Genomic DNA, 23,756 nt, shown 5'->3' with positions numbered 1-23,756 from the left:
CAACACAAACCACCCTCAGTGACCTGATTCTTAATGGACAGGAAGGAATCAGTCTCACTTAAATGAACACCACTATTAAAAAGTCATAACTTTTAATTAAATGTTATTCGATTTAAAAATAATACAAATGCTCTCCCTAATCTATATCTCAGTTATTGGTGCATCTGAGAGGGGCACGTCTAGGTTCCACCACTTCAAGATGCTTTAAAATGCTGCATCACTTCGAGGCTGCAGTCTGCATAGTCAAATGATATTCCCATTCATGACAGAGCAGCATTTTCAGAACAATTACCCCGTACTTGTTTTCTGTACAGTCTCCTGGTGCTGTTTGACAAAGAACAGAAGAGACTCCTTATGTACTGTGGGAAGCACCCCCCCCCCCCCCCATCATGTGCTGGGAAAGGACAAGGGGAGGTCAGAGGCTTGCAAGATTGCAGATGGTGGAATCTGGAGCATTGCACAATCTGTTGGAGGTTCTGACACAAAATATCAGTATTTTCTTTCCTCTCAAAGATACTGCACTTCCAGCAGATTGTGTGTTGATATGGGGAGGTTATTGGGTGCTCCTTCACAAGCTTTGACCAGTCAGGAAATCTAACCATAGATTAGATCACCTTTATTAGAATAGCGGGGAACGCACTAAGACGGTAGCGTGATATTAATACGCAGCAGCCTCTCCGGACTCTGGATTTGGGGATTGCCAAACATTATGTGGATTTTCTGGTGTCGTCTGTTTTGTCATGTGCTTTTGTGATATCATTCTGGGGGAACGTTGTTTCATTTTTTAACTGCATTGCAGTTGTGGTTTCTAAATGACAATAAACCGAGTTCAGACTCAGATCAGAAAAGCACCACTGAACCCAGGAGGTTCAAGACAACATTTGGGAAACCTGCCAGAGTTTTGTTTAGGGTTGTAACTGGCTGAGTATAGGGAGTTTTGGGTTGGGAGACTGTGATTAATGGCTTTGTCAGAGGGATTAGTCCCGCAGCACCAGCTGTGATGATTTGGATGAGGGGACCAAGTATAATATATCCAAATTTGCCAATGATCCAAAGCTGGAGGCAGAAACTAACAGAGTATGTGAGAGGTGCTTCACGGCAACATTGGAAAATGAATTGTGGTGGGGAAAAATGCACATTCATCCAATTTGATAGGAAAATTGAAAAGCAAAAATCTAATTTAAAATGATAAAATATATTGACGTTAAGAGGGAGCTAGATATCTGGCATAGCAATCAGCGCAAGTAATGCACAGGCACAGTATTAAGAAAGTAAATGGTAGATTAGTCTTTAGTGCAAAAGGAATTTGTCAAAAATAAAAATGCCTTACTGAAATTAAACAAGATTCTGGTGAGACTGTAACGAATAGCGGTGTTCACAGGTCAGGTCTTCTACCTAATAAAAGGATATCTTTGTTCGAGGGGACCTGAAGGGCAAGCTTTTCTGCACAGAGGGCGCTGTGTACTTGCAATGAGCAGGCAGAGGAAGTTGTGGAGATGAGTACAATTTTCCCAACTGCCTAAAAAAAGATATAAATCGGCTGCAATTTCTTCAGAATACAGCAGCAAGAATCTCAACTAAAAAAAGAAAATCTGAGCATATTCCACCAGTTTTGGCATTCCACTGGCTGCCTGCGTCCTTTGGAATCAATTTTAAATACCCTTAATTGTATACAAGGCTCCGAATAATCTAACTCTACCACATATTCTGGGGTTTCTATCCCCTTAAATCCACAACTGTAATCTTAGATCCATGAATCTGGTTTGCTTATTGTTCCTTGGGCCCAGCATACAAGAATTGTGATGTGGCTTTTTGCTCTATGCACCAAAAATCTGGAATACTCTGCTGACCGAGCTATGCCAGGCTAGTGCTGTGGAACGTTGCAAAACACTTCTAAAAACCTACTTTTTAAAATTCGGTCTACTTATAGGATTACTTAATGCCTGTTGACGTTGATTACATTTATATATAAATTGGTATATTCTATTACACTTTATTCTATATAATGTTTGCCTTTACTAATGATCTTAATTTTGTCTCATTTTCTGATGATATAAATTTATCTTTACAATCTATGTAAAGCACTTTGAAGCTGCATCTTATTGTATGAAGAGCACTATAGAAATAAAGTTGTTATTATTACTATTACAATTAGGATGCTTAAAAGACACTTGGATGTGAACTTGGCTAGGAGAGAAGTTATAGGGATATGGGTCTCATATGGACAAAAGGGATTAATGCTGGAAGCACCCATACAGCAAAGGTTCATGAGATGCATTGGTGGGTAGGGAGTAGGTTGCCGTACAGGAGAAGAAGCATTTGTTTTAGACACAGTACAGGTATTTTCCTGAGAATGGGTGTATTGGTTTAAAGATAAATTGACAATATGGATGTGTCATTTTAAAAAACATTTGAGAAATTACTATAAATTTCTCCAAATCAGGCCACACAGAACAAACTATGGGCAGGAGTTCTCTCCTGAGCTCACCCCTGTATGGGGTGAATTTGTTCCCAAGAGTTGCAGGACAGTGACACTGCAGCAGGCCCAAATTCCCAATGCTTCCAGGATTTAACAGCCCACCAGAGCTGAGCTGTGATGGATAGTGGGCGTAGAGAGGTTTCCTCTAGAAGGGGAGTCTAGAACCAGAGGCACAGACTCAGAATAGAAAGACTTCACTGTGGAACAGAGATGAAGAGGGAATTTCTTTAGCTTGATGGTGGTGAATCTGCCACAGACTGCTGTAGTCATTGGGTGTATTTAAACCAGCAGTTGATAACTACTTGATTAGTAGGGGTGTCAAAGGTTAGAGGGAGAAGGCAGGAGAATAGGATTGAGAGGGATCAGCCAGGGTGGGATGGCAGAGCTGACTGACTCAATGCTGCTCCTATGTCTATGGTCTTAGCCTCATGTACAAGAACAAGCTATTAGACCTCGTTATCTCCTCGACTAATAGCCTGTGGAGATGAAAAGTGTCATGAATGTGGGGGCATCCAATAACTAATCCTCCAACACACCTTGCTCTGGCAGATTTGTTCTTGGGTCCATTAAACCAATGGTACATACTTAAACCTATGCTGAGGCTCCGAACCCTACCAATAACTGAGGGGTCCATGGACCCCAGATTGGGAACCCCTGGCTGAAACAAAACAGTGTAAAATGGTAAATATTAATGCCAACTAGAAAACCTATCCCCAATGACTTGGATCAGAAGGATTAAAAGTACCATAATGTATATGATTGTATGGGGTAGTGGTGAGGCTGCAGCTAGAGTACTGATCGCCTTCAGGAAAGATATGCTGGCTTTGGAGACGGTGCAGAGGTGGTTCACCAGGTTAATTCTGAACATGTGCAGTGAGTCGCCTGCGGCTATACTCACTGGAATTCAGAAGAATGAGAGGGGATCTTATAGAAACAAAATATTATGAAGGGGTCGGACAAGATTGAAGCATAAAAGTTGTTTCTACCATTAAGTGAGACAAGAGCTAAGGGACATAGCCACATGACATATGCGTCGTGGTAGTATAGTGGTTAGTACGACGCTCTAATAGCTCGGGGTGTCGGAGATCGGAGTTCAATTCCGACATCATCTGAAAGGAGTTGAAGGTAGAACGCATGGGGTTTCTCATTTCCTCCCACAGAACAGAGCATACCGATTAGTAATTAATTAGTCATGATAAATTGCCCTGTTAGCAGTAAATCAGGGGCTGCTGAAAGGGCCCATTCCGTACCGTATCTCCAAATAAGATCTGGGCAAATAGATTTAGGACAGAGATGAAAAGGAATTGCTTTTCCCCAGAGAGTAGAGTGAATCAGGGGGATTCTCTACTTCGTGAGGCTACCTCATTAAATATATTCAAGACAAAGTCAGATAAATCTTTGCACAGCAGGAGAATTAAAGTTAAGGGGGAAAGGCAGGGGGATGGAGATGAGTCCACGGCCAGATAGCCATGATCTTATTGAGTGGCAGAGCAGGTTTGATGGGCCAGATGGCCGACTCCTGGTGCAGCTGAAACCCAGCTGGAGGTGAATGGTGTTGGGGGAGACATACAGCAATTACTGCCCAAATGTTTCAGCCACATTCCTGACTGCAGACAGACTGAGGAGCTGGTGGGAAAAGTGGCTTCATGTTGCCATGTGGAGTATCGTGAGCAGCTTTGGGTTCCCTTATCTGAGAAAGGACGTACTAGCATTGGAGAGGGTCCAGAGCAGGTTCATGAAATGACTGTGGAAATGAAAGGGTTAATGTATGAGGTGCATCTGATATCTCTACGCCCGGACCCTCTCGCTGGTATTTAGATGAATGGGAGGAGGGGGAGGGGGGAATCTCACTGAAACCTATCAAATATTGAAAGGCCCAGAGAGAGTGGATGTGGAGAGGATGTTTCCTGTAGAGGGGGAGTCTAGGACCAGAGGATGGCGAATCTGTGGAATTCATTGCCTCAGGTGGCTGTGGAGGCCAAGTCATTAAAGCGGAGGTTGATAGGTTCTTGATTAGTATGGGTGTCAAAGGTTATGGGGATAAAGCAGGAGAATGGGGTTGAGAGGGATAAAAAATCAGCCATGATGGAATGGTGGAGCAGGCACAATGGTTAATTCTGCTACGGGTTATGACCATCAGTGGTTGGAACCCACCAGCCCAAACACCAATGGAGTCAGCTGCCAGTTTGTAGCGTGCGATCTAGTACTGGGGGGGGGGGGGGGGGGGGAGAGCGAGGGGTTAATAAATAAGAGAAACAGCCCAAGGAACCTCATTATTGTCCATGTTCAATGACTTCAAATAAATAATGACCTTTTTTTTAAAAAACTGGCCAAGATTCAGGAGCAGACATTAGCAGGCCATGGCTGGAGTCCATTTTACAGATCTGGACATTGACTTTATGTAGTTGATATAAAGATTAATGGGGGAAAGGTCATGGTTTGGAACTCACTGTCCAAAAGCACGGTGGGGGCAAAAGCCTTCATCGGCTCTAAGGTACTTGGACAAGCACCCACGCAAGATTCAGGTTTATTAGGGCAAAATCTACCCATCAGAAAGCATTTTGATATGGTTTTGTCTCCTATCAGAGACTGGGACTTCACGAAGTCCTACTGCAGGGGCACCAATTAGTTATTCATGTACATTTTGACCCTCATGGGTTGTAGTCAAGCTTCCTTGTGAGTTATGTACTGAACGCAATGCAGGAAGGCATTCTGGGTACAGGAGCGAGAGGGCATTCTGGATAGATGACAAGCAAAATAAACAGCTGCTTATTTGTTTCTCAGCTCTGTCTCTCGTGTGTGTTACTTACTGTCACCCGGCTTCCCAATACCACAAACATGACAGCACCCATGCAGGGCTGCAGCTAAGAGTTTGAATAGCTTTATGAGCTCATGGGGTGGTGGCCTCTCCCTACGCTGCAGAGCCTCCCATGGCTGGCTGGCTGGCTAACGAGGGTCTACTGATGTTGGTGGCCTTTGCCCTGCACCCTATCAGCATGAGTCAGGTCAGCTAGGGTAGAGTCCACTTATCAAGATGCAGAAACCCACTTGGGCATGGGCATGGGCGCCCCCCCCCCCAGGGGCCACAAACTTCTACGGCATGGAAATAGTGAGTAGTGAACAGTAACAGTGAACATTGTAATACTGAGGGGGTTCCAAGTGTCAGATCTTGCACCCAATTTCTACGCTGGGGGAATGAGAAGGCCGAGGCAAGATAGAGTAAAGCAGAAAGCTTTAAAAGTAGCATATGAAGTTTAATACCAGATGTGGGGAGACTGATTAGATCTCTTGTAGTACGTACAGAATAGACTGAAAAGTCTTCTATACACCACTATTTTAATAGGCTGTGCTGAGGGCAGCCCGCAAGAGTCACCACACATTCTGGCACCAACATTCCGGGCATACTCTGTATGTGACACTTGCACGCTGCTCCAGCACATCCTTCGGCTGTGTTGGTTGCTAAAAATAGCATTTCACTGTATAGAGTACGTGATTAGACAAGAGCAAATTCTTATTTTCAGGAATTGGTGTTGCCTTTTTAATTTCTCCCGTAATATTGAAAATGCATCTCTCTCTCTCTCCATTGCTAGTGAGAGAGAAAGCTTGTCTGAGATGTTGGAAGTGTTGGGACAGACAGACAGTAGTTTTTGATGGATTCTAGATCATAGTCTCTGGGAGTCTGCTATTGTCTGCATGGCGAGTGATGGGAGTTCGATGTTTTTGCTGGAGCAAACGGGATGATGGGGGGGGGGGGGGGGGGGAAGGATGATTGATGCGTTTCCTGGAGCAAACGGGTGACGGGGGGAAGGATGATTGATGCTTTTAGTGCTGCTTGTGTGTGGGAGGAGCAGCTTTGGGTTCTAATGTTTTTCTGTCATTCAATCTTCGGGATTTCTTTCTGTTTCGTGGATGTCTGTGAAGGGCAAGAATCTCAGGTCGTATACATTCTCTGATATTAAATGGAACCATTGAACATCAAAATACTAAATTGTATTTTTGCCATATTTGTTAAGTTCTCAACTTGTCATTAAGCACAGCATAGGAGAGGCCCAGAGTTTCTGTGCCAACCACCAGGCCTACTAACCCCATTTGTCTGCATTAATCTATGAGCTGCTCATCCAGAAACTTGTTGAATGCTACTGGCCACCACATCCTCTGGCCACCAGATGCAAATTGACCTTTGTGAAAAATTTTATTGTCAGAACACATATAAATATACTTCCCTTTGAACCCTCTGCCCTCTACCATGGGAAACATGCACTGACCATATTTTATATACCTCTCTCACATCACCTCTCAACCTCCAACTCCTGAGAAAGCTCCTCTAATCTCTCCTTGTAAATCAAGCACTTCATCACAGGCAACGTCCCTGTGAATCTTTTCAGCAATATTTTTTTTATTAATTCAGCAATAATATATTTATTATTTGTTTTTCTTTCTGGTTAAAAGTTCAAAGTAAATTTACGATAGTACATAAATGTCACCATATACACCCCTGAGATTAATTTTCTTGTGGGCATACTCAATAAATCTCTAGAATAATAACTGTAACATTCGCTCAAGTTGTTGTCTGTCCGTCCTGTCAGGTGCGGTCTTTCATTGATTCTATTGTGTTTCTCGTATTTACTGCGAACACCCAAAAGAAAATTAACCTTAAGGGTTGGATATGGTGATATACATGCACTTTGATAATAAATTTATTTTGAACTTTGAAAAATAATCTTTCCTGCAACACGAAAACCAGAACTGCACAGAATATTCCGTGTGCAGCCTTGTTAACGTTTTGTACAATTGTAACCCCAAGTTCCAACTCTTGCACTCCTGAATCAGGAAGGCAAGCCAACCATATGCCCTCCTCTTCACCCTGTCTACCTGTGTGGCCGCATTTTAGGAAACTTTGTACTTGTACCTCAAGGTGCCTGTTACCCCTCTCACCAGGGCTCTTTCCTGCACTGTGTACGCCCGCCTCTGGTTTAACTGACCGAAAACACTTTGCACTTAGAACAGCGCAAGCCCTCTGGCCCGCAATGTTGTCAACCTTTTAACCTTCTCTACACTTTCAATGTAACATTTTCCTCCCCATAACCCTCCATTTTATTATCATCCAAATAAGTTTCTAAAACGTCCCTAGTGTACCTACCTCTACCATCACCCCTTTCACACCCCCCGCAGTTTCCTTCAATCACCTTTAAATTCTGCCCCCTTATATTAGCCATTTCCTCTTGATCAATGTCTCTAATCATCGTGTATGCCTTACTCGTCACCTCTCATTCTCCTTTGCTCTACAGGTCACTCAACCTATTCTCAAGGCAGGTTTGTCCCATCTGCCATTCTCTTGCTCAGTTTCTCATTGACCTAGACCAGGGGTTCCCAACCTTTCTTACCATTGACTGAGGGTCCATGGAGCCCAGGTTAGGAACCGCTGATCTAGACCCTGTAACTGCAAACAACTTTCTTCATGGCTGACCACATTCCAATTTTAATGTCATCTGCAAGCTTACTAAGCATGCCAATCACCTTCTAAATTATGAATATATGTGACAACAACAGGCGCCCCACACAAATCCTGGCTACACACCTCCAACCCTTCACCATCACCTTCTGACAAAGGCAAGCTCACTTTCTCCTAAAGACAATGCCTCAAAAGGCAGCGTCCATCAAAAAGGGCCTCCCGCTCCTACATCACCCAGGGCATTCCTCCTCCTCATTGCAAGCATCAAGGCGGCGATGAAGGAGCCTGAAGACACATAGCCAACATTTTAGGAACAGCATCAGATTTCTGAATGGACAAAGAACCCACATACACCACCTCACTATGTTGTTTTTGTTCTCTCTCTTTGCACTGCTTATACTACCTAATATATATATTCTTCATTATCACAGGATGTGGTGAGGACCTGAGTTACAGGGAAAAGTTCAACTAGTTAGGACTTTATTCACCGGACTGTAGAAGAATGAAGAGAGATTTGATAGTGGTATACACAATTATGAGCGGTACAGATAGTGTAGATGCAAGCAGGCTTTTTCCACTGAGGTTGGCTGAGACTAGAACTGCAAACCAAGGGTCAAAGTTCTAAAACTCTAAATGGAACACGAGGGGCAACTTCTTCATTCAGAGGGTGGCGAGTGTGGAACGAGCTGCCAGTGGAAGTGGTAGATGTGGATTTGATTGTGACATTCAAGAGAAATTTGGACAGGTACATAGACGGTAGGGATCTGGAGGGCCAAGGTCTGGGTGCAGGTTGATGGAACAAGGCAAAATAATAGTTTGGCACGGACTAGATGCGCTGAAGGACCTGTTTCTGTGCTATAGTTTTCACCTTTAACTTTGCAAATGCTGCTAAACCGTGCCTTTCAGAATCCCGACCACCACTGACATTAGGCTTACCAGCCTGTAGTTTTCTGGCTTAATCTTTGAAGCCCTTCTTAAACAAAGGAAAACCAATCCAGAGGTACACCTGAGGACATCCGCTCTAAATGTTGTGTAGACATTTTAAAACAGAACGTGGTGTGAACATAATTGGAGTGTTACCGAGCTGTCTAAAGGTTATGAAAGGTTTGAAGAGATTTGTCTTGGAAAGGGTCTGTGTGCAATTAAATGGGGGCACCTCAAGTCTGCGGCCAGCTAAGAGGAGCAGGTACTCACTCCGGCCAGTGACTTCTGGATATTCTCCCTGGCTCTGGCAATGTCCCGAAGGATGTTACTCGCTCCGTTCTCCTAGGTAGTGGAGAAAGAATTTGGTCAAACGTGTGATCTCCAGTCAAATGACAGCAACAATACAGTCTGAGGGTTTGATTGAATGATCACAAGGGGAAGTGGCCTGTGGACCGACGGGCCCAGGACCTCGTGTGAACCATACAGCAGAGATTTCTCTGTTGCAGAACGTTCAGGGAACTCTGCTGTTTACAGTCCCAAGCCTGGATGCGAAAGGAGGGTCGGGCATGGGACCAGCAACCCCATCCTATAAAAACCCGGAGATACAGAAGCTCCAAAGACCTTATCCCTGGGAGAGGAAGGATCTGACACCAAGACAACAGGCTACACTAGAGGTAATGTAAAAGACTGGTCCAGGTCAGAGGACTCCGGTGAGCTACTGTCAGCATCCTACGTCCAAGTTGGGGTGATGAGCTTAAGTAAGAGTGCCCGGAGAGCCTCTGGCCGCTCACGGCTGGCCCTCATGGACCTCAGAAAACAGTCATGGAAAGCTGAACTGCAAAATAAAAGAACAACGTTACCCTCTCTTCCCTGCACCAGACCCGCTGGGCTAGTAGGAAAACACCAGCCCTGAGGTAATTGAGCCAAACGCACAAAATGCTGGAACTCAGCAGGTCGGACAGCCTCCACGGAAGGGAATAAACAGTCGACATATCGTGCTGCATCCCTTCATCAGGGCTAAAAAAGGGGGAAGAAGCCACAGTAAGAAGGTGGGGGTGGTGGAGGAGGATGAGTACAAGCTGGAAGGTGATAGGTGAAGCCGTGTGAAGGGGGAGATAGGCGGGTAGGATGGGGGAAGAGGAAGTTAAATGAAAAGCTGGGAGGTGATAGTTGGAAGAGGTAAAATGCTGAAGTTGGAATCTGATAAGACAGGAGCATGGACCATGGGAGAGAGGGAAGGGCAGATGTGAAGGCCAGGGATAAGAGTGGAGTCAGGTGGAATTACTGGACATTAAAGAAATCAACATTCACGCATCAGGTAGGAGGTTAGAAGGTTGAGGGGGGACTTGACAGAGATATTTAAAATTATAAGGGGGGATAGATAGAGTTGATGTGGATAGGCTTTTTCCATTGAGAGCAGGGGAAATTCAAACAAGAGGACACGAGTTGAGAGTTGGGGGCAAAAGTTTAGGGGTAACATGAGGGGGAATTTCTTTACTCAGAGAATGGTAGCTGTGTGGAACGAGCTTTCAGTAGAAGTGGTAGAGGCAGGTTTGGTATTGTCATTTAAAGTAAAATTGGATAGGTATATGGACAGGAAAGGAATGGAGGGTTATGGGCTGAGTGCAGGTTGGTGGGACTAGGTGAGAGTAAGCGTCGGCACAGACTAGAAGGGCCAAGATGGCCTGTTTCTATGTTGTAATTGTTATATGGTTACCCAGACAGAATACGAGATGTTACTCCTAAAACCTGAGAGTGGCTTCATCCTGGTAGTAGAGCAGGCCATGGAATGACATGTTGGAATGGGATTGGGAAGTAGAATTAAAATGGGTGACCACCAAGAAATCACACCTATTGTGGCAGAGGGAGCGTAGCTACTTGAAGAAGCTGCCTCCCAATCTGCGTTGGGTACACTTGATCAGACCAAACAACGTCTCCTTAACAAGACAAAGTCAGGAGTAATACATGTAGGTAGTTGTTAGGCAGCTTGTTCAGTGCCAGTAAACCAATACCACTTGGGAAGGAGCTGGCTGTGTTAAAACTACCAGCAGGACTTTCTAGTCTGACTGTGGCACAGTGTAGTGGTTTGCCTAACACTATTACAGTGTGAGCAAAACGTGGGTTCAATTCTCGCCGCTGTCTGTAAGGAGTTTGTCCGCGCTCCCTGTGACCGCGTTTGCTCCAGAGGCTCTGGTTTCCTCCCACATTGCGAAGACGTACAGGTCATGAGGTTGACTGGCAGAGGAGGTTGTGGATAGACATGTCAAATTGGGAATGGGTGGCCACCAGGAAATAATGCCTTTGTGACAGACAGAGTGAAGGTGCTCAACGATGCAGTCCCCTGGTCTATATTGGGAGTCACGGCATAAAAAAAAATTAGAACTTTTGGCACAAATTAACAGCAGAACGTTGCCTGGGAAACTCTACACTGCTCCATTTCTGGCAGTTCAATCGTCACCAACTTTCTCATCCCAAGCAGAGAAGCCAAACTTCGGTGTACAGAAGGGTATACGGGGTCTAGAAACCCCGAGATCTCCCTCTTCTCCAAGCTGTTCTATTGACCCTCACCTGTCCTAATACCTTGTGCACATCTGCCCGAGCTCTGATGAAAGGTCAATGACCTGAAGACATTAACCTTTCCCCTCTCTGCAGATTTGAGTGTCTGCCAAATATTTACAGCATTTTCCATTGCCTAGTGATGCCATGAAGCATAGGATATTAAATGTTCAAGAAAGCCCATGGACAGATGAAACATAGTTGAGGGATCTTATGATTCTACAAATATGAGAAAGCATTACAAATGCCCAAAGATTGGACCAGAAGAGTTTCCGATTAAAATAACTACAGATTTTTACAAATAACTTTTAAAAGGAAGACAGAGGGGTTTGAATAAAGAATTGTGGACTAGTTAGCATGGCATCAGCAGCAAGGAAAATGCTAGAGTCAAATTTGAAAGATTTAATAGCTGGACACTTGGAAAAGAGGTGACAGGAAGGGACTATGTCAGCACTTATTCTTGAAAGGGAAATCATGCTGGACAGATGTACTGGGAATTCGAGAGCTGTGAGGTACTGCTGCAACTCTAAAACACTCTGGTTAGACAACATTTGGTACATTATGTTCAGTTCTGGTCACCTCAATATGGAAAGGTGGTGGAAGCTTTAGAGTGTGTGCAGAGATTTACCAGGATGCTGCCTGGATTAGAGAGCATGTCTTATGAGGATAGATAAAGCAAGTTAGGTCTTTTCTCTTTGGAGTGAAAGATGAGAAGTGATTTTATAGAGGTGTATGAGAGGCAGATCGAGTGGACAGCCAGAGACTTACTCCCTCCACCACAGCAGAAATGGCTATTATAAGGGGGCATAAATTTAAGGTGTCTGCAGGAAATTATTGGGGGGGGGGGGAGAGAGAGTGGAAAGGTGTCAAGAGATTGGTAGGTCCGCAGAACATGATGCCAGGGGTGGTGGTAGGGGCAGATAAGTTAATCACAATTAAGACAACCAGACAGGCACAAAAATGGAGGGCTCTGTGGACAAGAGCGGTTAGATTGAACTTGGAGTAGCTTAAAAAGTTGGAACATTGTGGGCCGAAGAACCTGTACGGTGCTGTACTGATCAGTGTAACGAGACAGATGCTGATCTGGATTTGAGTGTGATGCAACCGGACTCTCAGAAAGCCCAGGGTCAGCTCTATGAAAGATTAGGGAGAGTTACAGCACAGGGAACTGATACAGAGACTGGTTAGATGACAGGATGTCTTTCTCGGAGTGGACACATTAACTGGTGGGCTACAAGAGGATTTAGGGCTGGAACCCACCTACCTGTTCATGATTTGGGTAAGGGAATTAAATATCGATTCTCCAAGTTTGCAAGTACACAAGGTGGTGGGAGTGGGGGTATGGGAGCAGCTTTGAGGAGGATGCAGAGATTCCAGGTCGACTTGGACAGGTCAAGGGAGCCGGTCTGGATAAAGATGATGTGGATAATTGCAAAGTTATTCATTCATGGAGTAAGATATTGTTCTTAAGTCTCCAGGGAATCGAGGAATATGGGGGAAAAGCTGGAGGGTAATAGACATGAATGACCAGCAACCATCGTATTAAAAGCCAGAACAGAGATGAAGGGCCAAATGGGCTACTCTGCTCTTACTGTCAACGGTAAAACAGTGAAAGGGTATACAGGCATCTTGCATTTACTTAGCTCTTTGTGAATGAGAAATCGGTAACTAGAAAGATTGATATTACTTTTCCTGTTCACCTCTTCCCTCACACACACAGACTGGGGCATCATACTGTACCTGCACAGCTGGGGAATCCCGTGCCGTATTTTCTACTGGGGTATTGGTAGGGACCGATCCATGCAGATGCCGGTGGTACTGCACCTCTGCATCATCATACTTGTATTTGTCAAACCAGATATTCTCGTTAGTTAAAAAGTTAACCGCCATGGTCCTAGAAGGTGGAAAAGGCAGTGAAAGGCACAGTAAAACTCTGTTCAAAGCAGAGATAAAAGTCCATCACATCTACACAGACGAAGTGCTATTGGCAAACCAATATCTTGGCTCAGTACAGGATAGAGAACTGGAGCTACAATTTCGCATGGTCCCACTGTAACAGACACACATACTCTGTGCTTTAATCCTTTACTACTAAACATGTTTTAATCATTACACAAACATCATTAAATGGCACGCCAACTTACTTTACTAGTCAATTAGCTGACTGCACGTTTAGCCTTCCACAATGAAGATGCAAATCAGCAGGATGTTCTTCATTCAACACCATTATCCCCTCAAAACTCATCACGAAGCTCCAAGACCTGGGTCTTGATACCTCCCTGTACAACTGGATCAATTCAGAGTTCACAACTCCAAATTGATTCCACAACTCTCAATGAATTTTTACAAACCACGCTCTCAGTAATTTTTTTATTTGTACAATTTGTCTTCTTTCACTCATTGGTTAGTTGTCAGTCTTTATGCATAGCCTTTCATCAAAACTACTATATTTATTTTCCTGAAAATGTCTGCAAGAAAATGAATCTCATAGTAGTATATGGTAACATATGTGTTTTGATAATAGATTTACTTTGACCTTTCCACTCCCCAACTCTCAAACCTGACATTAAATCTGCTTTCCTCCCACATTCCCAAGATGCACAGGTTAGTAGCTTAATTAGTCACAAGGGTGTAACTTGGTGACACCACCTTGTTGAGCCGGACGGGCTTCTTACCATGTTGTATTTCTAAACAAAAATAAATTGTGGTTCCCCAGGTCCAGCCACCTATCACTACTAAACAGGCTTCGCACCATTAAAAATCACATCTTTAATGCGGTCTCAATGCTGACCTGTGCAGCTAGTCTTACAAAATAACCACAGTCTCAACACAATGCAAATTTGCTGATAAGTAGCTTGACTGGGGGCAGTCCACAAGTTCTGACATGCTTTCCGGCACCAACACAGCAAGTCCACAACTTACTAACCCTAATTCCACGTCTTTGGAATGTGGGAGGAAACCCAGTCACAGGGAGAACGTACTTATAGACAGTGGCAGGAATTGAACCACTACAGCTATTGAGCTTTATGCTATTGTGCCAGCCCAGACCACAGGAATGGAAATAAATTTAACACACAAAAGTGATGTAACCCCACCCAGTGCTAATTGCAAGTGGCCCAAGGTTCCCAGACCCTTTAAAACTGCCTGTGGATCACACTCCAATTAGTGTCACTAGCACTGTACTTCCCCTCCCACCCCCAATTCATTGACACATTGGAGTACTGTGAGTGGCTTTAGACCCACATCTAAGAAAGGATGTGCTGGCATTGGAGAGGGTCCTTGGAAGGAAAAGCTTTATGCATGACAAGTGTTTAATGGCTGTACTCACTGACAATCAGATCAGAAGAATGAGGCAGCAATCTTTGAAACCAGTAAATATTGAAAGGCCTACATCAGGAGCTCCCATCCTGGGGCCATTGGACACCTTGCTTAATGGCATAAAACAAAACTTGGGAACCTCTACCCTAGATGGACTGGATGTAGAGTGATGTTCCGAATAGCAGAGGAGTCTGTGACCTTAGGGAAGAGCCTCAGAATACAAGTACACTCCTTTAGAACTGGGACAAGGAAAAATTTCTTCAAAGGGTGGTGAATCTGAGATATTCATTACCACAGGTGGCTGTGGAGGCTAAGTCATAGGGTATATCTAAAACAAAAGTCGATAGGTTATTGATTAGTAAGTGCATCAAAGGTTAGAGGGAGAAGGCAGGAGAATGGGGTTGAGAGGGATAATAAATAACTGAATGGCAGAGCAGACTCGATAGAATTCTGCTCTGAGGTCTCACGGCCATTCCAAATCAAATCAAAAAACTGAGGTGAATATCACATCAGTTGTCTGGATGACCCTGGCTCACCTTCTGGAAAGCTTTCAAGACTTCCTGACGACCGAACTCATCACTGGCCTCTACAACTGACCCAAGATTGCAAGGTCAGTGCATCAGACAGCACCAGGTAAAACACAAAGGAATTCAGATCACTTTGGCTGATGGAGGAGGCATGGTAACAAAGACTAATGCTTTACAATGCCAGCGACTTGGAAGATCAAAGTTCAATTCCCGCCGCTGTCTGTAAGGGTTTGTATGTTCTTTGCAGTGTGGGTTCGTTGGGGGCCGTTACAGTGCTGTATCTTTAAAAGACTTTCACTCTTCCCACTCTCTCCAGTTTACTGACATCTTTCCTATAGCAGGGTGATCAGAACTCTGTGCCTCACCAACGTCCTGTACTCAACACCCTGATGAAGGCCACAGTGCCAAACCACCCTGACTACCAAGGTCAGCACTTCTTAGGGAGTATGCGCTTGCATCCTTCGGATTAGTAAGTTGTCGGCGTGGCTACAACTTACATACGGGTTGTCCACGGCACTCGTATTTGTTTATAGAAGCAGAGTGAACAGGCCCTTCCAGCCCACTGGGCCACACCACCCAGCAACCCACCTATTTAACACCAGCCAAATCACAAAACCATTTACAACAACCAATTAACCTACTAACTGGTATGTCTTTGTACTGCGTGAGGAAACCGGACACCTAGGGGAACCCCACGTGCTCACAGGAAGGAATACATCAAGTTGCTTACACAGGACGTCAGAATTGAAACTCTTCTGAGCTGGTAACTGTCACTCTACCGTGGCACCCAACAATCAACCAATGCATTTCAAAGTAGATGTGGCAAATAAAACTAATCTTTTATTGTTTTGTCTTTTAATGGTGGCACTGGCTGCAATACCATGTGACAGGCAAGCACTTGATGTCGCTCAGGTGACATCTCCTTCCTCCCACTTCAAGGGGAGAGCGAGACATTGTGTCAATTTACTAGGGGCCCAATAAAGGATGCTAAATGCTTTGGGGAAGCTTCCAGGAGGGGGAAGAGACAGCAATACATTTAAGGGGGCTTCAAATTAAAGTGTATTAAATACAACAGAAGCCTACTTATCCTGGAGCCATGGAGAACGAGGTGCAGAGGGAGGCCTCTCAGCTGCAGCAGCAGGCGCCACCTCCCAGCTCTTGCTGGGCATTCCCCAGATTCCATACAGGTGATAACACAGCTCAGCAGCGTCATAGGCGGGTTTACTGAACCAAACCGGCTCGTTGTCTTGGTGAATGAGGTGCTGATGGGACTCTGCAGGGTGAGGCGGGCACGGGTGCCGGGCCCTGGGGCAACACTGGCCTGGAGGTCGTCCATCTCTCTCTGATGCTCGTTCCTGGCACAGGGCCTCTTGGTAGAGCCGCTCAGCGTCGTCGTACAGCGGCTTTTCCAGCCACACCCCCGGCAACGGTAGGCACCAGGGGGTCTCGTGAGGGATCCCGCTCACCCGGGAGCCGGGAGTGAGTGGGGTGCCCGGTGTGGCACTGATGTACCCCTCATCCGGGGTGGCCCGCGGTGCCAGGATCACACGCGAGCCAAGGATCGGCAGGGAGCGCGGCACGCTGGGCACCTGCAACCGCTCGACAAACAGCCGCTCCGCCGTGTCGAAGGTGTCCTTGTTGACCCAGACCCCGCCGACAAGGTGGTGACAGGCCACCGCGGGGCGGCTGGTGGCGAGCGACTTCCCACGGTCAATCTTTGCCTCATTTGGTGCACGCAGTTCAGCCCCATCGAGTCCCTCCGTGGGCACCGGCTTCACCCACAGGCAGCCCTTCCCCCGCCTCCTATCACCCATCTCCTCCGTCGGCGGGCAGATCTCGGGCGCCGACAACCTGCCCCAAACCTCCCAGAACAGCCGCTCTGCCTCATCGAACTTCCACTTGTCCGTCCAGATGGTCTCCAGCAGGAAGGGATGATGCTTCATGGTCCCCATCCTCCGAGCGCAGCACAACACAGGGAAGAAAGCTGAGAGTAAGCACACAGCAAACTGACAGAGTACTGAGCATGCAGCCCCCGGGCAAGTGAGGGAGAATGACAGAGGTGTACCGGACGCCACGTGCATGCTACCTGGGTTAGGACGACAGGCTGAGCAAATTAGGGCTTTTCTCTTTGGAGTGGAGGATGATGAGAGGTGTACAAGGCACAGATAAGAGTGGATACGGCTAATATGAGGAGGCATAATTTTTAGGTGATGGGAGGGAAGTATGGGGGCGGGGGGTGATTGTCAGAGATGTTTTTGTTTGAAAACAGATTGGTATGCATGTGGAATGCCCTGCCAGAGGTGGTAGCAGAGGCAGATATATTAGGAACGGATTTAGGCAGGAGCAGTGCCAGTCTACAGGAACCCATGTCACCACACCTTGCCAATTTTCTCAGCCCTATTCTCACACACACATTTGCAATGCAATTAGTGGAGAGTGACATTTAAGCTGTTAGGTTCACAGCTGGATAAGCCGGGAATGGAGGATGGCTCTGGGCTTCTACTCAACGGGTTTAGAATGGGGGCGGGGAGTCTCATTGAAACTTATCAATAATTGAAAGGCCTACAGAGTGGATGTTTCTTATAGAGGTAGAGTCTAAGGTCAGAGGGCTGTCCATTTAGAACAGAGATGAGGAGGAATTTCTTCGACAACGGATGGTGAATCTGTGGAATTTACTGCCGCAGATGACCACGGAGGCCAAGCCATTGGGTATATTTAAAGCAGAGATTGGCAAGTTCTTGATTAGGAAGGACATCAAAGGTTTTGGGGAGAAGGCAGAAGACTGGGATTGACAAGGATGATAAATCAGCCATGATGGAGTGGCAGAGCTGACTTGACGGGCTGAATAGTCTAATCCTGCTTTTTTTTGTACAGGTAGATGAGATTTTGTTTAATTTAGCACTGTGTTTGATGTGGATGTTGTGTGACAAAGAGTACATTCCTTTGCTACTCCTACGTAATAGTTCCTTTTGCTGAAGAGCCTACTCAAAGGGAACAAGATAGGAGAGCTTCCAGGGTGATGGTGGGTACATTCTAAGGATAAATGGTGAAGGAGCAAAGAATGGACAGGATTTGAGGTGATTAGGTAAGAAAGGAGATGGGGCAAGTGTTGAATGGGTCAAAATGGGGGCAAAGCAAGAAGGGATGATGAGGGGGGTAGTGTCTGCTCACTTTGTATGAAAGGACATAGTTTGTATGGGGAGTAATTGTTTTACAGCCCAGTGTAATTGACTGAACACACAAAACACCTTAGAGATAAAAAAAACCATGCCAATTACAGTGCCAAGCTCTAACTAGGAACACTGGACAGGCAAAATTAATCGTGGCTTTACCTGGGTAGGGCACGATATTTAACACCAGTGGGCAGGATATTTAACATCAATGCAGTCCTGCCAAACAGCAGTAAAAGAAGCTGGCACTGGAGGAACTGTAGCGTCCAAAGTAATAGCTGAGTACAGTACAAACTAGAGCAATAAGCTCCCACACATCTGTAGCATCACAAACACCCTAGAGAAAGATCTAGAAAGGTGAAAACAAAACAGTGGTTTGACAAGTACTCACCTTATCCTGCAAATGACAGCAGATAAAGAGAGAAGAGAATTATGTGTGTTAGTAGCACAATTCAAATGTAAAGCTTTATTGTTAACTAACTGCACTGAAAAATCACAATCCAGCCTCTGGAGGTGGGGCAGCTGACAGACAAGACATCAGTTAATGGACACATACAGACCAAGTGGAGATTACAGTCGAGAAACCTTTCTCCTCTCCGTTCATCTACTCAGCTGGGTCCAAAAGATGGGAGACAGCAAAGTTGCTCTCTGTGGCGGATTTCCCAAGGTACGGATTATGTGGAATGATATCATGGTGTTGACACAGCATAGAAATTAATTTGTCTATTCCTTTGCTGAGGTCAAGCATCTCCCTCTCTCATTTGCAGTAGAATTTATTAATGATTTTATGAAAGTTCTTGTCCCAAAATGGCGACTGTTTATTCCCCTCCAGAGAAACCTCCTGACCTGTTGAGTTCCCCCCACATGTGTTGCTCTGGATTTCCAACATCTGCAGAATCTTTTGTGCTTATTTAAAAACCAATAGCTGTGGTTGACCAGACCCCAGTTCTTGATAGCACTAACAATTTATCCTGGTACCAAACAAAGGAATGATTATCTGCTGATGATACACACTGATCTCAGCTATGTTCCAAAGCATTCATTGAGATCAGCAGCCATTTAGATGTGATTATCACACAGCCAGGCAGTACCAGCTCCAGCGAAACCTTCCCACACATTACACTAGGGCCACACGAAACCAGCTAGAATCCACAAATCAGCACCACAGGGAGAACCACTCTCCCTCCTGCCATCCGGTAAAAGGTACTGAAGCATTCGGGCTCTCACAACCAGCCTGTGCAACAGTTTCTTCCCCCCAAGCCATCAGACTGCTCAATACCCAGAGTTGAGACTGACATCTACATCATTATACTATAATTTGCCCTCCACTGTCTTCTTTATTACCTATTTATTAATCAATTGTTGTATTGTGTATTTATGTAGTCCTGTGTAGGTCTGTAGTCTCTTGTAGTTTTTGTGTTGTTTTATGTAGTCTAGTGTAGCCTTGAGTTGTCTCACATAGTCTAGTGTAGTTTTGTGTTGTTTCATGTGACATCAGGGTCCTGGAGAAATGTTGTTTTGTTTTTACTGTGTACTGTGCCAGCAGTTTATGGTCGAAATGACAATAAAAAGCGACTTGACTTGAGAATAACTATTTGCATCACCATCTGGAACAGAGGAAAAACTGCACTGGATCAGAAAAAGCTGCAGAAAGTTACCAACTCAGCTACAGGCCCAACAGAAGCACTAGCTTCCCCAGTATTGACAACATCTTCAAATGGCAATGTCTCAAAAAAAGGTGGCTTCCATTATTAAGGGCCCCCATTACCCAGGTCTGCCCTCTTTGGACACTACCTCATTAAAATAAAATACAGTATTTCTGTTTCTGCACTTTTAAAAATCTATTCACTATATGCAATTGATTTACTTGTTTATTACTTTTTTCTGTGCTATATTACATACTGCATTGAATTGCTGCTGCTGAATTGACAAATTTCATGTCGCATGCTAGTGATAATAAACCTGATTCTTCTCATTGTTACTGCTGAGGAGGAGGTACAGAAGCCGGAAAACACACACTCAATGATTCAGGAACAGCTTCTTCCCCTACACCATCAGATTTCTGAACAATGAACCCATTACTATTTACAGTCCTGCTAAAGGGTCTCAGCCCAAAATGGCGACTGTACTCTTTTCCATCAATGCTGCCTGGCCTGCTGAGCTCCTCCAGCACTTTGTGTGTGTTGCTCACCATTTTTGCACTACTTTAATTTTTTTAAATCAGGGTCTATGACCACCCTCATCATAATCACACACACACACACACACATATCTATTGCAATACACTGCTGCTGCATAACAAACTTCACAACATGTGCCACTGGTATTACAGCTTATTGCAATCGCAAGTAGAAAACTGCTCCTATAATCATGCAGATATAAAGAACTCCCAGATTGCCCCACCGTGCCTTCACCATCACAAATTAATAATCTCAGTAAATGGCAAACGCCCTCTTCACCACTCCACTCCTGTCACTGGGGCTATGCAGATTGTAAACTGGTCTCTCTGCAATTTTATTTCCTCTAATTCTTCAACCAATGACTTAAATCTCTATCTCCACGTATGATATCACTGCTTAAGGAAACAGGTCCTTCCTAATCCCTTCACAAACATGAGAAAATCTGCCAGTCCCAATGAAGGGCCTCAGCCCAAAACGTCGACTGTGCACTCTTTTCCATGGATGTTGCCTGGCCTGCTGAGTTCCTCCAGTGTTTGGTGTGTTGCTCCCTAAGCCCCATAGTTTTATACAGCTCAATTCATTCTCTCCTCAACCTCCTCTATTCCAAGGCAACACTTGCTTATCCACACAAACATGAGGAAATCTGCAGATGCTGGAAATACAAGCAACACACACAAAATGCTGGTGGAACACAGCATGGTCAGGCAGCATCTGTAGGAAGAAGTACAGTCAACATTTCCAGCTGAGACACTTCATCAGGACTGATTACTTATTCAATCTTTTCTTGTAACAACTTTCCAACACTGGCAATACATACACTCCCCTTCATAACCTCAACAATTTAAGTGATGCTGTGACCAAAACCATGTGTAGTATTTGCAGAGGTCAATCTCCACCGCCTGCCCCTCCAGGTAACACTCTTCTCCAGCTACTCCTTTAACCAACCTCACTCCTTCCAAACAACGTTCTCTTTCAACCACCCCATACCCTTTGATCCTTGGGTCACCCTTCCCTTCAAATCACCACCCCTCCTCCTCCAGCCAAACCCCTTTGGGCACCCTTCCCTTCAAATCACCACCCCTCCTCCTCCAGCCAAACCCCTTTGGGCACCCTTCCCTTCAAATCACCACCCCTCCTCCTCCAGCCAAGCCCCTTTGGGCACCATTCCCTTCAAATCACCACCCCTCCTCCTCCAGCCAAACCCCTTTGGGCACCCTTCCCTTCAAATCACCACCCCTCCTCCTCCAGCCAAACCCCTTTGGGCACCATTCCCTTCAAATCACCACCCCTCCTCCTCCAGCCAAACCCCTTTGGGCACCCTTCCCATCAAATCACCACCCCTCCTCCTCCAGCCAAACCCCTTTGGGCACCATTTCCTTCCAAGCCTTTTTTAAAAATCAATATTCGAGTAATCCTCCAATTGCCCTCGACCCTTCAAACACCCAACCTCCACAATCACTCCTGAGTACCTTCCCCAACACCGTCTATATCCTTTACCCCTGCCTCAACTCCATATCCCGTCTTTCTCCACCCCAGCCTCCCCTTCTCCCACGTCCCAACCAACCCCCCTCCTAACCCACCCCATCACCCAACTTCTCAGATCCTCTACTTCTCCCTCTCACACCCTCCTCTCCGGACCCCGTTCTCCCCCTCTCACACCCTCCGGTCCCCGTTCTCCCCCTCTCTCACTCTCCGGACCCCGTTCTCCCCCTCTCCCACCCTCCGGACCCCTCCCCTCCCCCTCTCTCACCCTCCGGACCCCGTTCTCCCCCTCTCACACCCTCCGGACCCCGTTCTCCCCCTCTCACACCCTCCGTACCCCGTTCTCCCCCCCCCACCCTCCGGACCCCGTTCTCCCCCTCTCACCCCCTCCGGACCCCGTTCTCCCCCCCCCCTCACACCCTCCTCTCCGGACCCCGTTCTCCCCCCCCTCACACCCTCCGTACCCCGTTCTCCCCCCCCCACCCTCCGGACCCCGTTCTCCCCCTCTCACCCCCTCCGGACCCCGTTCTCCCCCCCCCCTCACACCCTCCGGACCCCGTTCTCCCCCTCTCACACCCTCCGGACCCCGTTCTCCCCCCCCCACCCTCCGGACCCCGTTCTCCCCCTCTCACACCCTCCGGACCCCGTTCTCCCCCCCCCACCCTCCGGACCCCGTTCTCCCCCTCTCACACCCTCCGGACCCCGTTCTCCCCCTCTCACACCCTCCGGACCCCGTTCTCCCCCCCCCACCCTCCGGACCCCGTTCTCCCCCTCTCCCACCCTCCGGACCCCGTTCTCCCCCCCCCACCCTCCGGACCCCGTTCTCCCCCTCCCCCACCCACCGGACCCCGTTCTCCCCCTCTCCCACCCTCCGGACCCCGTTCTCCCCCTCTCACACCCTCCGGACCCCGTTCTCCCCCTCTCACACCCTCCGGACCCCGTTCTCCCCCCCCCTCACACCCTCCGGACCCCTCCCCTCCCCTCCCCCACCCTCCGGACCCCGTTCTCCCCCTCTCACACCCTCCGGACCCCGTTCTCCCCCTCTCACACCCTCCGGACCCCGTTCTCCCCCCTCTCACACCCTCCGGACCCCGTTCTCCCCCCCCCACCCTCCGGACCCCGTTCTCCCCCTCTCCCACCCTCCGGACCCCGTTCTCCCCCCCCCCACCCTCCGGACCCCGTTCTCCCCCTCCCCCACCCACCGGACCCCGTTCTCCCCCTCTCCCACCCTCCGGACCCCGTTCTCCCCCTCTCCCACCCTCCGGACCCCGTTCTCCCCCCCCTCACACCCTCCGGACCCCGTTCTCCCCCCCCCCCCACCCTCCGGACCCCGTTCTCCCCCTCTCACACCCTCCGGACCCCGTTCTCCCCCCCCCTCACACCCTCCGGACCCCTCCCCTCCCCTCCCCCACCGTTTCCGGACCACGTGGCTTTCCCGGCGGTGAATGAACGGCCACCCGGTGCTGCCGTTGACAGTCATACTCCCTCATTTGCCCCCACCCCTCCCCTCGCGGAACCTGAGCGCAGCTTCCCGTGCCGGGGCGGGTGTAGAGGCCCCCTGACCCGGCCGCACCCTCCGATCACTCACACCGATCCGTGCCGCCGCCGCCGCCGCCGCCTCAGCCCGCACCGAGAACCCGAGACCGCGCCTGCGCACCCCGACCCCGA

General features: G+C 47.1%; 2 protein-coding genes across 6 annotated transcripts in view; both read right to left on the bottom strand.

Moving 5' to 3' along the window:
- Positions 1 to 23,756, bottom strand: part of LOC132395304 (elongation factor 1-delta-like) — a 34,688-nt gene extending 10,932 nt beyond the window's left edge. For 2 of the 4 annotated variants that reach the window (XM_059971701.1, XM_059971704.1), the window contains exons 1-3: positions 23,677 to 23,756; positions 13,152 to 13,305; positions 9,126 to 9,197 (exon numbers count right to left, since the gene is read on the bottom strand). In XM_059971701.1, coding sequence (XP_059827684.1) covers positions 9,126 to 9,197; positions 13,152 to 13,301 — 222 coding nt within the window. In that variant the 5' untranslated portion in view covers positions 13,302 to 13,305; positions 23,677 to 23,756. Of the gene's footprint in view, positions 1 to 9,125; positions 9,198 to 13,151; positions 13,306 to 23,605; positions 23,629 to 23,676 lie in introns of those variants that run through there. The other 2 variants (XM_059971702.1, XM_059971705.1) reach the window with 2 other exon arrangements.
- On the bottom strand, positions 14,275 to 21,801 carry LOC132395303 (uncharacterized). Of its 2 annotated transcripts, none has more exons than XM_059971699.1 (2): positions 18,589 to 21,801; positions 14,275 to 17,209 (listed from the first exon to the last, which is right to left on the bottom strand). In XM_059971699.1, exons 1-2 carry the CDS (start codon positions 18,633 to 18,635, stop codon positions 16,336 to 16,338), a joined length of 921 nt encoding a protein of 306 aa, XP_059827682.1. In that variant the 5' UTR covers positions 18,636 to 21,801; the 3' UTR covers positions 14,275 to 16,335. The 2 variants fall into 2 exon arrangements, with proteins under 2 accessions (XP_059827682.1, XP_059827683.1); XM_059971700.1 differs by having other exon boundaries at positions 18,983 to 21,798.

The sequence above is a fragment of the Hypanus sabinus genome, chromosome 6 (assembly GCF_030144855.1).
Source record: "Hypanus sabinus isolate sHypSab1 chromosome 6, sHypSab1.hap1, whole genome shotgun sequence".
Classification (NCBI taxonomy): domain Eukaryota; kingdom Metazoa; phylum Chordata; class Chondrichthyes; order Myliobatiformes; family Dasyatidae; genus Hypanus; species Hypanus sabinus.
The sequence above is the reverse complement of the archived record's forward strand: the minus strand, read 5'-3'. Positions and strand labels throughout refer to the sequence as shown.